Consider the following 15,476-nt stretch of genomic DNA (forward strand, 5'->3'; position numbering starts at 1 on the left):
AGTAGTTTGATTCTTTATTCCATGGTGAACCTTTTTTTTTAAAAAAAAAATCTGTATTGTGTATTAATTGCATTTATGTATTATGCATTAATAAGAAATATGTATATCCCGCCTTTCTACTGCATTTTGCAATACTCAGGGTTCCTTACAGCAGTTTGAAACACAAAAACCCAACAAAAATAAATCAGACAAACAACAATAAAAAGCAACAGCAACAGTGGCATGGCAATCTTGATATTTCTGTTTATACAGCTAATAAAGTTGTGGATATTCCAAGGGTACAGGCTGCTTTTCGAAGCTATTTTTTCTGTGCATAAGAAAAAAGCCAAAAAATAATAATAATTAAAATGTCTAGCTGAAACATATTGTCCATTTGATTATGCTTTTGCTCTTGCTTATATCTTAGGTTCACCATGGAATATATTGAAAATGCATGACTGGATATTAAGTGCATGAAGCATGGCTATATATTTTATAATTCTCATAAGCACTCACAAGTTATCATTAACCAAAATGTGTGCATAGAGGAAGAGTCTCAGTTGTCACACAGAGACAAAGATAAAAATTGCTCAACAGTGCTGCACGTTCTGAGAATATTTCTCCTGCTGCAAATCACCTGCCTGAACAAGAAAAGCAGCTTCAATTGTTAAAATATTTTGGTGATCAGCTGCAGTACTAATTTTCAAAAGCCTTCCATCTTTACTGTGGTTGTCTAGTATTCTGGCCAATTTAATCTTGACACGTTTGTGTGTGTGTGTATACACACACACACACACACACACACACACACACATACTTCTTTGAACATGACACGTCTAGTGTGATGTAGTTTGCCTATGACTACAAACTCATTTTCATATTTCTTTCAAGAGTTGCTAATCACATTAAAGATGGCAGTGAAGTTCTCTTTAACTACAGATTCAAGAAGGATGACAAAAATAGTAACTTAGGCCATTTTTGGCCATTTTCCCGGAACAGCACTTGAGCACAACTGCATAAATTACCCCATTAGCTTCAACATTTGAAAATTTGAATGTTGTTTATATTTTATTGACTAATTGAGTACCAATGCCCCTAGGGAGTTTAATAGTGACTTTTAATGAAAGAAACGTACAGTTTCCTTTTTCTGTACTTAGGTTTTCTATGTATGTGTGTGAATCCTTGGTTGTCTCCAGGATAAGAATGCGGTTCAATTAATGTCAGAGTAATTGAAACTGTGGGAGGATGCCCGTCCCGCCCTGGTCATTCTCAGCAAGTTTTCTACACACAACGCACTGCATCTTCCATTCCACATAGCTGTCACACAAAAACTACAAGAGAGGTGCATGTCATATGCTTTGGATGTATACATCTTCAGAATGGTTCCCTGTAGTCTCCCTTGTTTCCTGCCTCAAATCCAAAGTCCCCTACGGATCCTTCATGTAGCTTTTCTTCTAACTAAAGGGGGCTAATTTATAGAGTTTGAGCTGCTGCTTTCTTGTCATGCTATCAACTTGGTCTGAGGGACTTCATTTAATACAGGGGTAATCCATGTGCCCCCCCCCCCCCAGATACTGCTAACCTCTTAACATCCATCATCACTGCCTTTTGGTCAAGCTGTGAGGGGCTGGTGGGAGTCATAGTTAAATAACATTAGCAAAGTGCCACATTGCTAATCCCTGATTTAAAATAACTGGTCTTTTTTCTCTCGGGAAAGTTTGACTATTGAATGGGGGACTTTTCATCTCCTGGAAGAAGAGGGTTTTCTGTGCAGTTCAGCGGTGTGTGTCTTCCCCCCCCCCCACTACAGGAAGACAAAATGTTACTTCCAATATTAAACTATGGGTGGGTTTTACTACCCAAATGGAAAGTATAATCTGTGTTTGCCTTTGGCTCATAGCTAATAAAATTTTTTTTTTAACTTGATGGCATATGGGTTCCTTTCTCTTAGACTTGGTTCTTTTTGCCTATCCAGCTTTCTTCCAGCGACAACTTTATGTTTCCTTGAATGTAAAGCAAGTTCTGTGGATCATTTTATATGAAGCAACGTTGGGTCAAATGACTTGTGTACCATACTCATGTCAGCAGATAATTTAAATGAAAATGAAACAGAGGCTTCAATTCTAAAACAATTTACTCATAAGCAATTCCATAGACTGGATGAATTGAATAAATCTGTCTGTTTCAGTATTGCAGCCACAGATGCATAGATTTCATTTAAAAATGAAAAAGTGCTGAAAAAGTGACGCTTGTGGCAAATAATACCTAATCCTGTAGGTATTATTTCTGCTCCTATTCACTTTCTCACCTTTGGGAATTTTGCAGTCTTGCACGTAAATTCTCCTGTATGTATGTCTGTATCTTTCCCCCCATATTCGCATTACATTTGAATATAATGCTAATTGTTAGCCCTGATTGCATGGCATTTCAGGATTTTCACAAGTTGCACAACTCTGAAAATCTTGTAATCAATAAAGAGATGTTTTCCTGAAAAGAATAGTCCAGATATGAACACCTGCCATTTCTCACCTGAACTAACTTCATTTTGTTGCACTTCTACCAGTAGGCTATAGGTCTAGCACTAGAGAAAGTAAATCTACAACGTTAACTGTGCCAGAACAGCAAAGAACAACCCATCATCGTTCACGATCTGTATCTCCTCACCGTGGTGACGATCAGGGCAGGACCCGTTCTCGTTTACCAAATGTGCCATTACAGAGGTAGGCTTCAAAATATAGCTGCTTTCATCATCAACACACATTGGGCAGACTCAAGCCAAAGCCGAGCACTTTTTAGTTCCATTTATTATAGTTGGGAGAGTTGTTAACATGTGTGCTTAAGACTCTCCTGCTCAAATCGAGATAACTTTGAAAAGGGCTTAACTTTGGCCGGATTGTCTCCATTGTGATTAAAGATATGTGAAGGTGATATTTTCCTTGGGCAGCTGCACATGAAACCCCTGCATGGTCACTTCCACACTACAACAACCACCTCTAGGATGAGCTATGTGTCTGCCATGCAGAGGCTCCTTGCTTAATTGTGCAGCTGTCTTAAAGAAATACTAAACGTTGAGTTTTCCTTAGTGAGTTTGTGGAGAATGTGAAAGCATAACAGAAAGAAAAGCAGCTGTTCAGTCTAAAAAGATGATTATATTAAGAGTTAAATGGGCATTTCACTTTAAGCTACCAATGATATTTCCCCCATTTTCATGGAACAAAGGAGATCTCTAGGGTAGTCAGACAAAGAAGACCCTGTGCTCTGCCTTGTAGTTTTGAAAAGAAAATGGATAAGGAAGAATGGAAAGAAGTGAGCTGCTGAGGAGGGGAGATGTTTAGGTATGTTTTCATGCCCTATTGAAAATGAGAGGGAATAGTTTGACAGATGGCAGAGGGAGCCAACCTGGTGCCCTCCAGATGCTGGATTATGACATTTATAAACTATAGTTGGCATGGCCATTGGTCAGGGATTATGGAAGTTGTAGTCCAACAACATTTGAAAGACACAATGTTGACTACCCCTTGTACAGAAGAGGAGGGAGAGATCAGGTCACAACAAAAGGAAGTAGGAAATAACTTAGCAATATTCCAGTGAAGTTGGATATTAAGGAAGACAAATACTTAAAGGAAAGGGGTGTGGGTGACAGAAGAGAACTGGGCTCTGATATTTACCAGCATATTTGGGAGCTAAGGAAAGAAACTGATAGACCAGACAACAATAGATTATAAATCAGATAAAAAAAATTATCAGAAAGTTCTGCTGCCTATTAGTTTCTTTTAGGGCAAAACCTATTTAATAATAGACTACTCTCTCTCTTTTAGAATATAAATCAGTGTGAGCATCTATAGTCTTCTATCAACTAAAAGAAAATCCATACAAACCATCACATTTAGCTGGATTTGTGTTGTAGCGTACCTAATACTAGGTTTCCAAACACGACAGGTTTCTCCACACAGCTCACCACAGTGAAGCAATCCTGTATTGCACAAATCAAAGAAACGACTACACAAGGGGATGTTTTGTACAGCTCACTAAGCTCTGTATTAATATTAACTGTTAATTACTACTAATTACTCTTAAGTGACAGCTTAGTATTTGCAAGATATAGGCTTGAATTTTCCCCTCTCACCTTTCCTAAAAACATCTTTAAGAAGTCAGTTGTCACAACTTCCATCCCTTTTCCTCCTTGTCTCCCACCTTGTTTACTCATAAGTCACAAACATTGCAGACAGATAGTCTGTGTCACTATGAAAAGCAAGGGCATACACCAGCCACCATGTACATGGTGTATGGGTGTTGATGTTTTTATGCATGCATCCACGGAGGCCAGTTTGGTGTAGTGGATAAAGTGTTGGACTTAGATTGAGAATTCCCACTTAGCTGTCAAGTTCTTTGGATGGCCTTGCATCATTCCCTGTCTGTCAGCCGCCCTAACCTGTGCCACAGGACTGTGGAAAGTAAACTTGGCGACTTAGTGGGGCAGGAAGAATTAACACCTCCTGAACTCTTGGGGGGAAGCACAGAATAAAAAGGAAATAAATGTACTGTATTCTAACGGGCTGGTTCTCACAGGAACAGGAAGAAATGCATTGTTATTGCCTGTAATACCTGGCATATAAGGCTAACCATAGCATAAAATGAGGCTTTGTATAGTTCATCCTTCACGAGAGGCAGTGAAGGATAGGCGTGCCTGGCGTGCTCTGGTCCATGGGGTCACGAAGAGTCGGACACGACTGAACGACTGAACAACAACAACAACATAGTTCTTTTGGTATAGTAACTGAAGGGGATTTATAGTTTCTTGATACAGATGATTAGGCTGTCCAGAAACAGCAGCTCAGTTGTTTTCTTAACGCCATAGAACACAGTAGAGAATGAAAATTGCTAAGCAGGCAGAGCTAGAATTTCCCTCCCACAGTTCTTTCTGGCAATGTGGATTTTTTGCATCACTTTTTGGGTATTCCTCCATTGTTGCTGGGGTGGGGAGGACTTGCTTTCAATTCATCAGCCTTGACCATTCCTGTTAAATGTCTGGGAAACCTTGATTAAACAGTGATAAGAAAAAACATGGTCAAACACATATGTGCTTCTATGAACATTTCTAGGAGTTTAGATGAAATTCATCAAATGAGAAGATCGCGTTCTCCAACTAGACACCATGATGCCTCCCGAAGCCCAGTTGACCGCAGGTCCAGAGATATGGATAGTCAGTATTTGTCAGATCAAGAAAGGTATGTTTGCCACTTTAAGAGTGTGAATCTGTGCATTTTAAAACATATCTTTTGCTGGTGTTGAAATGTGCTTTATACTGTCTAGAACTATGAGCTTTATATTGTCTGGACTACGAGGTGGGAAATAGTCTGATAGTAATCAAATAAGAAGCGAAGCATTATTCTAATCAGTAGTGGAGTCTCATTAAAAATAATTGATTTTATGTTCACAGTGCAAATATGGTGAGTAGCATTTTTTTAAAAAAGAAAAAGAAAAGAAAGAAGGACAAAACTGGAATCTTGCTTCATTTAGTAAGAGCTTTGTTCTTGTGACCTAGCAGTTGCAAAAGTAAATTTTGATTCTGTTGCAAACGTTACCATGGACTAGGGTGGTTAATGTTGTTGAACCATTTTAATTCCGTGAGGACAAAGATGTTATTGCAGATATAGAAAGATCACACATTTCTGTAATGCAGTAAGTTGCATCTATTTGAGGTGCTGGGCCTTCCTATGCCAACCATATCTACTAGTCAAATAGTGTACTGTTTGTCCCAATGATTCCTTTCATTCTTCAGTGAAACAGAGCATAGCGTAGCTATACATTCTGCTCTGACCATTCAGAACTAGAAGCTGTCAACTTTGAGGATATAGACAGCTGTGTTAATTGTCTCTCACCCGTGGTGGAATTTGGGATGGGGAAGATGCCTCGCTTACCTATTATTTTAAAGTAGGGGCAGTATCTACCCATTTACTTGTGCTAGATTGCCAGAATTTAACTTTTCAGTTGTGCTAACAAAGAAGTATTTAGAAAATTATCTTGCAGGGTTTTTTTTTAACCCTATTTTAATCAAAAGATTACATGCACACAGACCCACACCCTGGCTATAGTAGACTTCAGAATGATGTGTTGGGTGCCTCATATCATTTGTGGGAGCCAACATTCATCCTGAGTTAGAATTTAACCCATGGCTATCACTGAAATTAGACAAATGATTTCATTCTCTTTCCACTCATCCAAATTTGGATTTTGATTCTTCTTCAGTATAGCTCGCTTCTCCTTTATTGCTGGAAATTCTGTAGAATGTTTTCTGTTGTCTCCACCCTCAGTTATTTGTATGTTAGGGTGGTCCAGAGTTATAATTCTGTGGACATAGAGTGGTATATGCTGGCACATTTGTAGTTAATCAGGCAGGACACGGAGGTTCAGTCTGTCATAAAGACTACCAGAAACTTCAAACACACCTCAGCTTCCTACTCTCACATTCACGGTTGTTCCCTCCCTATCTCACTCTTTCATGTTTCCTATGAAAACATACAGCACCCACAATATCCACGTACAGTCCTAACTTTCCCTTCTAAGCCGGAGACAGTGCTTTCTCATTGACCTCTCCTGTCACAGGCTGGCTGGGTGAGATGACAAATGTTGCTGCAGCTTAAAAAACAAAAGTCATTCAGACCAGTTCAAAAGTCACTCAGACCAAAGTCCAACTGGCAGTATAAGATTCTTCAAAGGAGGGGGTTCAGGAAGTGTGAGCCCCTGACATCTTCACATTCATGGGTGAAGCAAATTAATTGCTGAATAATCTCTAATTTCTAAGAAGCTTTCTTGAGCTAGTACCATTGAATTCAATGGTTCATTAGTTTACAAAGTATTCCATTATTCTTTAACCTACTCTGCTGAATTCCAGTTTTGCATGTGGGATGTTAGGCCTCTTTTGTGTGTGGTATGTTGCACCAGACTCCTACTAATGTTAGTAGGACTCTGTTAGGCAACATTCCACCAGATAGTTAAAGACTTTTTTATACATAATTATTTCTTATGATGTTACTGATCAATCCCCAATGAAATGTATGCTATTGTGACAATAGGACCACACGTGGCTTACACGTTGACCAGTTTGGATAATGTTTAAACCAGTACTTTTTTCTGGAGGGGATGCAGGAGTACGCATACCCCTAAACATTTTGTGAATCTAAGTTTGGCCTCCTTGAGCGGCAGTATTTCAATATGAGTAGGAAAATGAGAGTAGCCCTAAACATTTTTTTAAAAAGGGGAAAAAAGCACTGGTTTAAACCATAGTATTTCATATGACTATTTGGTTCTTCTGAAATGGTACATCTTCCTGAACAGGAAATATACTTTACTCTGGTGAACCTTGGAAATTTATCTCAGTGATTTGTGTTTGGGCAGAATGCAAGTATACAGTGATATGGTTCGGTAGTTTTACTTAATCGACTTAATGGTCTTACAGAGCTCCCCCTCATCACTTCAAAACATGACATGCCAACCTTGCTTCATTTGGGGGCCCTCCTGGTCTTTCTCCTGAGTGGCACTGTTGACTTCTGCCTGAAAGTCCTGCCCTAGTGGCCCCACGACATGTACACGTCTTGTTAAAACTCGTGTTACATTCCGTGCCTTTCTCTTCGCAGTTATTTGACTGTTGCCTGTAATGTATAGCTCCTTACAGTGGAGAGCCACAGTTCTGAATTAGAATGCTATAATGTACTTTGAGGACATATTCAAGATGTGTGGTGACAAAATAATAACAACAACAATAATAATGATAATACGTATTTGTGTTTTAAAAACAAATGTGCAAAGGCATCATTACCCCTATGAATAGATTAGAGGAAGCTGGTAGTGAGGCAATCGCTTGAACTTCCACAGTTTTTTGATTTGGAAGATAAAACTCCTTTTCTTCAATATTTCTTCACTATAAGCATATTGCCTTACTTTCATGAACAGTTTATTTTAGTGCTTCTATTTAGAAATGCAGAAAAACTGGTCAGCTGGTCAGCTGTGAATTAAGAAAAGTTCCAGATGTTAAAAGACTGCAGAGTTAAACTGCTTTAATAACCTGTTGCAGTGAATACATGTTAATCAGCCAAAACTAAAGGATTGTAGCCTTTATTTTAGAATGCTGGCCCAGACAGTCAAATATATATTTCTTGTCTTTAAAAAGGGAGTGTGCTAATATGTCTTTAACTTCTGTTGAGGTAACTATCTCAGTTCAAGCTTTCTGGTTTATTTTATGTTTTCATTTGCATACCATGGCATAATTCATGCCATTTAATGCTTCATATTTATATCTGTTTCATTCATCATCCATCCTGTCTGTGCAGTGAGCTTCTAATGCTGCCCAGGGCAAAACGAGGAAGAAGTGCAGAGTGCCTACATACCACCAGGTAAATACAGGCATTTGGTAACCAAGTTTGGATACTTCTGGTGTGCGTGTCTTTTCTTTTCTTTTCTTTTACAAGTCACTTTTGTTTCTGTCAGTCCTCTGCTGTAATATTCCTGTATTAGCAGTACTGTATTGAAGTAAAAGGCTATGGTCTAGTTGCTTGATTATTTTTAAACATTTGTTTATATATGTTTATCCTATCTTTCAGTGGATAGGATTATAGTGAGCCCAATGTACCCAGACCTGTGGCTTTTTATACATATTTTATATATTCATATGCCCCACAGTGTCTGGATTATAGAGATTAAGTTATTGAGAAGTTAAATGTTTAGAAGTTGAAAATTCATACACACCAACTGTTGTCCCTCTGCTGATGAAGACAGAAAAGGGAGGGTGGGAATGCATTCTGGATTTTGCTGGGAGCAGAGAGGTGGAGGAATCACCAAAAATTGCATCTATCCTCATTACACTGATGTAGGCCTTCCATCAGTGATGGGACATCAGTTGGATACCGTCCATTGAATGGAATTATTCAAGAAATGTTGCAAAAGGTCTTCCAATGTATGGCAGTGGTATTAATTTTGCACTGTGTTTATTAATTTTCCCTTTTTTAAAATTTGTGTTTTCATAATTGGTTTTGTGTCTTATGCATACCGATTGCATTAAGTACATAAAAATTAAACACCCTCACTTGCTAAGAGTCTTTGAGGGCATGGCAGTACATACACAGAATTCCTTCAAGGGCCTCCCCTCTCATTTTAGCAAAGGGAACAAGGAAATACACATGGCACTTCTATGTCTGTGAAAGTGGTCTGGGGAGGCAGCTGTTGCAGAAACTCAGTATGAGTATACACAGCGCTGTAGACTAGAGTACCTAGCTTCCAACACACTTTAAGCTGTGATGAAACCTGTTAAACGTTAAAGCACCTTCCATAAGATATTCCATTATTACCCAGCACATACTTCCAAAAGTTGTTTGTGATATAGCACAGGACCCTACTTTTCAAAGAAAAGAAAGTTAAAAAATCTCACTTTGCTAGCCATGCTTAAAATGGCTCTTTAAATCCTTAACAAGGTGCTGCCTGAGAGGGACCACAAGTTACATTCCCCGCCTCCTCAGAAGTAAAGGAGCAAGCATAGAACCTAAGGCTGTTCCAGTTATTTTGGCACCAGACACATAAAATCCCACAAGCACTTCTCCCTGGGAGTAAAAATACAATGCTGAATTCCTTAACAATTTGCTACCCTTTCGTGATGTACAAAATCAGCTGCCTGAGCTGCCTCATTCTGCCTAATGGTACGACCAGCACTAGATCGTTCACAAAATAGGTGATACTAGCTTTAGTACTACACTGGTACAAGAACGTTCTGGTAATGAGAGAGAGAGAGAGAGAAAAAAAACCCTCCTGAAGAAGTTGTAGGGTTCAGTTGTCTGTAGATTGCTGCTTTACAACCTCTTGTTTCAGCACACCTTACATAGATTCTTAACAGTATAACATTACTAAAGTTATCCTTAATAGTAGTGGCAATTGTTAACTACACAGCAAATACTGCATAAGAATTGTTACTATTTTTACCTTTCATTAAGTACTGCTTCATCTGTATTTGCATTTATTTATTTATTTATTTATTTATTTATTTATTGTTTCTTGCATGGATACTCTCCATTTCTTTTCTTTCACACTCAAGAAATTCTGTTAGGCATTATAAAACACTACCTCCCAAGATGCCTTTATTAGAGAATGGCACTTACTGGAATATTTACAGGTAAGAAATCTGTTAAAAGTTCCCATTAAAGTTCTCACATACATTTCTGAAAATATGCATTCAAGAAAAATAAAATGTTGGAGCTATTTCTTACTAAGAATCATTTATCAGCATATACTGTATTATAAAATAAACCTCTCCCAACCAAAACACTGAAAATGCAGCTTGATCACATTATCACCATAATATCTGGTGCAAAGCAAATGTTCCCAATTTATCTAAGAAATGAAAGGAGGCTAAAGCTGCAGACCTAAACATGTTTACTAGGATGTATGCCCCCATTGAACACAATAGTTGCTAAATGCTACAGCCTTATCTCCTGAATCCCTGCTGCTTAAATCCCACTAAAAAAAATATCAGTATTTTTATTTAAATTCACTACATATTTTATTTCTTTTTTAAACGTGTGGTTTGCATCCTGTGTGAAACTTACTTTTTTTCTCTTTTATGAATTGTGTTTACTTTGTGAAGCTCAACCCTGCCTGCATGTGTTAAGGCCAAATCAGTGCTTAGTCAGGATATTTCACTTCTTCGTAATTGCCTTAACTCACGAATACCAAGATTTACTGATGGTCTGTTGGTTAGGTAAGGTCTCAGTCAAAGTATCCTTTCCTATTCTTCTTAGTTTAGTCCAATAGATCAACCTCATTGTGAAGTTTGAGACAACTGTGCTCCATCATTTTGTGTTATAGAACTTTTAAGATGAAATAAGTTACAGAGTTAATTTTTCAGTGTTTCCTTCCCATTTTCCCCATTAGTTGATATTTGGCAAGTCTCGCTTTTCCACTGCTGAGGTGCAGTCTTGCCCATTTGATCCATCTTGAGTTGACTTCATGGAATCTCTTAATGGCCACATTTGATTCCTTTGTTGTTTTATGCAACCGAATTCAGGCATTATCTTTTTAATTTTATTTTAAAGCAAATCTCGGCTCTCTCTCTCTCTTTCTTTTTTCATCCAGCCAGTTCCATTGTATCTTAATTGGACCATTGTTAGTTGACATCTTATGTAAATAGAACATTACTTTATGATTTGATATCTAACATTGTATTCCTTTCTTTGTTTTCTTTTTGTTTTTCTCCTCCTCCTTCCATTGGATGCATTGCACTGGCACTAGTGAACTGCAGCCCTCGCTTGACAGGGCTAGGAGTGCTAGTACCAACTGCTTGAGGCCTGATACTAGTTTGCATTCACCAGAACAAGAAAGGTATAAAATAAAGACTTCTCAATTTCTTGTCATTTGTGCTGGTGGTCCTTATCAGTTTGTTATTTCCCCCCATATCAGTCTTATATTCATACCCACCTGTTATTATTCATATCTGCTTTGATATTTGTAGACACTTTTGCTCCAATATCCATGCTTATTGTAGGTTGGTGTTGCTTATAGCAGCTTTTGGCTTCTTTGGTTCTCTGTCTGTCTGTCTCTCTGTCTCTGTCTCTCTTTAAAGTCCAAGCTAATGCCATGGTTTGCAGAAGTCCTCAGTATGCTGATAACAACATTTCAGTGTTAATTGAGATAGTTTAACTGAGCACCACATTTCTTGTTTCTTCATCTGAACAGAGTGGGCTCTATCACATGGGAGCTTTTGTCACAATAAATTTGTTCGTCTTCAAGGAGCTGCAAGACTCTGTTGCTTTCACTTGGTTATCAACATCCACGAACCATACCAGATGTAATATTTCACGGGCAATTCCTTCTTATTCAGCAAATTTTCCCTTTAAAGGAGGCTGGAATCTTGCTGATTCAGGAGGGTGAGTGTGGGTAGCAGAATCGCACCCCAGCAGCTGATTGGCACGCTTTTTGTTTCCTTTCTACACATGTGCCACTCCAATTGCTGGGTTCAAACACTGTGGGGTTGGATTCATTGTGTTTCACATTGTTGTTTTTCCTTAAAAAAAATAGAGCTCAGTTTGAAATGTTTGAAAACATCCCCCCCCCAAAAAAAAACAGGCTTCCCAAAAACAGTTTAAAGATACTTTTTGTAATCAAACACTACTGGCCAGAATCATTGTCAGATGTGATTGTGGCTCTGTATGGAAGCATTTGAATTCAACAGTATTTCTTCATAACTAGATCTAGGTATAGGCATAGGTATAGGTACAGGTATAGGTAGTGTGCCTGGAGTTATTTGTCCTGCAAACACTGTGACTGTAGAAGAAAGCAGGTGTTGTCTCAATAGGCCAATACGTATGTGATTAAAGAATGGTCTGAAGGCACCTGAATTGATTCCTGCCTAGATGAGATACTGGTACTTCCTGGGAACTATCTGTAAGCCGCTCTTGAGTTCATTAGAGGAAGAGTTTGAATATGAATGCAATCTTTCCCCCCTAGCCATAGAATAAGGACACCAGTAAAATTAAAAACCCCAGCACCTAGATTTATTGAGAGCAAGCAAAGATGCTGTTTTTGCTTGCCAGGGATATGCTGAAACTGGGAAGGCAACGAGATGCTTGGGCAAGTGAAGTATGAAGAGTGGCATTCAGCCAGCCTTTGCTCTTTGAAGATCTGTTTTTTGCAGCATCAGCATCTACCAGAGCCACTGGCAAGAATTCAATAGGTGCTTAAAAACAAGAGCAACAAGAGAGCACTGATGATCAAACACTGGCAAGCCACCCACATTTATGCCAAGACCTGGAAAATAACATTTTATTTCATGTGTGCGCACACTCGCAAAAAGCATTTTTGAAGATTCAGTTGTACTAAACTTCTCATGTTGATTTGTTTCCATGAATGAGAGCTAGTGTGCTGTAGTGGTTTGGAGCAGGGGTGATCTAACCTAACCAATTTTTGCTCCCTGCCACTCTGGTCCCAGATCTCACTGCTTTTTATGACAGCAGCAGGGGGGTGGAGAGAAAGTAAAAAAGAAAAGAAAAAAAATATGAGTGGATAATGTGCTTGCGTGGGCAGAGTCCAGTGCCATAGGACATATCATCTTCTCTCTGGTCATTTAATTGATGTTTTGAGTAGAAAGGTGGTGATAGCTTTCCTTTCTCAGCTATCCTCACAGATTAGGTGAGGATAGACTGTATGTCCTGTGTGTGTGTGTGTGTGTGTGTGTGTGTGTGTGTGTGTACAGGGAACATGCCAGCAGTGTGTGTGGACTCTCCACACTCTCCCATGCATATTTTTGTGTGTGTTCCTGATCTGGATTCCCACCTAATCCCTAGGTCCAGTTCAGACATGTATCCTAAGTGTGGCAGTTTGGTGAAGAAGCTGGCACACAACACTCCCTTCCATCCTTTCTTCTATCCATCCCATCATATGTTGGAGCAAATGGTGCAAGCTGAACAGGCTATTATAATAGATCAAAGACATTCTGCAGTGCTGGCCGAGATGCTTTATGCTGGCTGCAAAGCATTGTATCAGTTTTATACATTATATAAACCAAACCTTGCAGCTTCACTAGTTTTTATATGTCTGTAGCATGGTAACTGCACAGCTTAAATTTAGCAAAGCTGTGTTCTTATATGCTCACATGGAATGGTGACACAGGCAGACAGACTCCTGTTTCTATTAAAGGCAGCACTATAGACCTCTGTCTATTACCCTATATGGCAATGGGTCAATGCAGATGGCAGTCAGCACTTGGCTGAACATACTGAATTGACATCTTTACTACAAAGAAAGAGCAAATGGATGTATTGTTGTTGTTGTAGGAGTAGGCATGGAAATCCAGATGGTGTTGTATTCATTCCATGTGATAGTAAAACTTGGACGTGAAGATTTGCAGCACAATGGTTATATGGGGAGGAAGATGAATGTGTTTCCAAAAACAATATAGAAAGCCAAGACAGATGCTGAAGATGTACTTACTCTCAGCTTCTTCCCACCCTGTCAGAAGGAAAGCCACCACATCCTGAACCAGTGGTGGGCGAGCTCCCCTCAGCTAAATTTGAAATGGGGTCAGCAAGAGCAAGCATTATTGGAGAATGCTGGATTGATTTTAAGAGTACTCTGTTGATTTGTAATGTTTGCCTTATCATTATTAGCTGCCTCTCAAAATTTTATCTAGATTTTCGTTCTAGTGCTGGATACTAATCACAGTTCAGACAGAGCTAAGTAAACATTGTTAAGACTTACAGGATTGTGGAAAACCCCAGGGAAACTAAGCTTTAAGAGTGGGGCATAAGCTGTGTGTGTCATCCCCAATACATGTCTGACCAATCGTCAGGAAGTCCCCACATCCCAAGTGAACCATGCTTCGTGCAAAAGCATGCTTTGGTGTGCCTTCCCCCAGTCCCTGTTTTCTTGGAGGTAGTGTTTAGCTAAATTTTACTTACAGTAGAGCCATTGAAATGAATGAATATGATTATGTTATGCCTTGGTCAAATAGCACCCATTATCTTTTGAGTTTATAAGGAAGCCAAAAGCTTTCCTCCCTGATCCTCAGTGTTCAGTGCAAATTAGATGTATATGCCATCTAATTTTGTTTTACTGTGGTTGATGTTTTAATTTGTTGGAAGCCACCCAGAGTGGCTGGCTGGGGAAACCTAGGCATAATAATAATAATAATAATAATAATAATAATAATAATAATAGGAGTTACTGGAACTTGCTTCCTGCTCAAACTTTTTAGAGCTCTTCAACGTAACCAAAAATTGATTTCCAATTCTGTCAATACTGCATGGTATGTTGGATACTCCTCTGTGAATGTATTGGATGCAGTTTCCTTAAAGTATAGAAGGTGCATCTACTGGTTGCACACTCTGCTATGATTTCTTACGTTTTGACCATTCTTTCCAACTCTCAAAAACTATTGCTGCATGCTATTCCACATTAGTGTGTACAGTACGTTTCACATCATTAAAACATATTGTGTGAGAGATTTTTTTTCCAAATTTTGTAATGCATGTTTGCAGTTGATTACACTTCTATTTCTATTATTTTAAATGTTTCTATAGAATATCAGCATATTAAGGGCTTTGAGTGCACTGGTACCTTTATATTTTTCCTTTAGCACTTGGCATAGAGGGGGGAAAGCTGCTGCGTACTAACAGCCTTCTAAACATCTAAATACCTAAAAGACTGTACTAATCTGCAATGCTAAATCCCCCTGAAGTCCTTGTAGTTTGCTTGTTCCCAATGTTTAATCAATGAACAGAAAAGTACCTCAAAAAGTAGAACTGAAACTGGTGCTTTAAATGTTACACTGCTAATAGAACATGTGTTTTGCCTTTTTAATAATGATTCTATATCTCGTGGAAAATCAGGATTGTTAGTGTCTCTCCACACATCCTCTTCTGAATGGAAAATTAGCTCTCATGAAGTTTCTAATACACTTCATAAACACACTCCTGTGTATTTACCAATACGTCTATATGAAGAAATATGCAGGAATA

At 38.7% G+C, this 15,476-nt stretch overlaps 1 protein-coding gene across 1 annotated transcript in view; it reads left to right on the top strand.

The window, feature by feature from the left end:
- The window catches only part of RIMS1 (regulating synaptic membrane exocytosis 1), a 239,085-nt gene that overhangs the window by 145,014 nt on the left and 78,595 nt on the right, over positions 1–15,476 (top strand). The window contains 6 exon segments of the mRNA XM_033143233.1: positions 2,543–2,699; positions 5,082–5,207; positions 8,310–8,372; positions 10,061–10,138; positions 10,610–10,723; positions 11,254–11,343. Coding sequence (XP_032999124.1) covers positions 2,543–2,699; positions 5,082–5,207; positions 8,310–8,372; positions 10,061–10,138; positions 10,610–10,723; positions 11,254–11,343 — 628 coding nt within the window.

This window comes from Lacerta agilis, chromosome 3 (assembly GCF_009819535.1).
Source record: "Lacerta agilis isolate rLacAgi1 chromosome 3, rLacAgi1.pri, whole genome shotgun sequence".
Classification (NCBI taxonomy): domain Eukaryota; kingdom Metazoa; phylum Chordata; class Lepidosauria; order Squamata; family Lacertidae; genus Lacerta; species Lacerta agilis.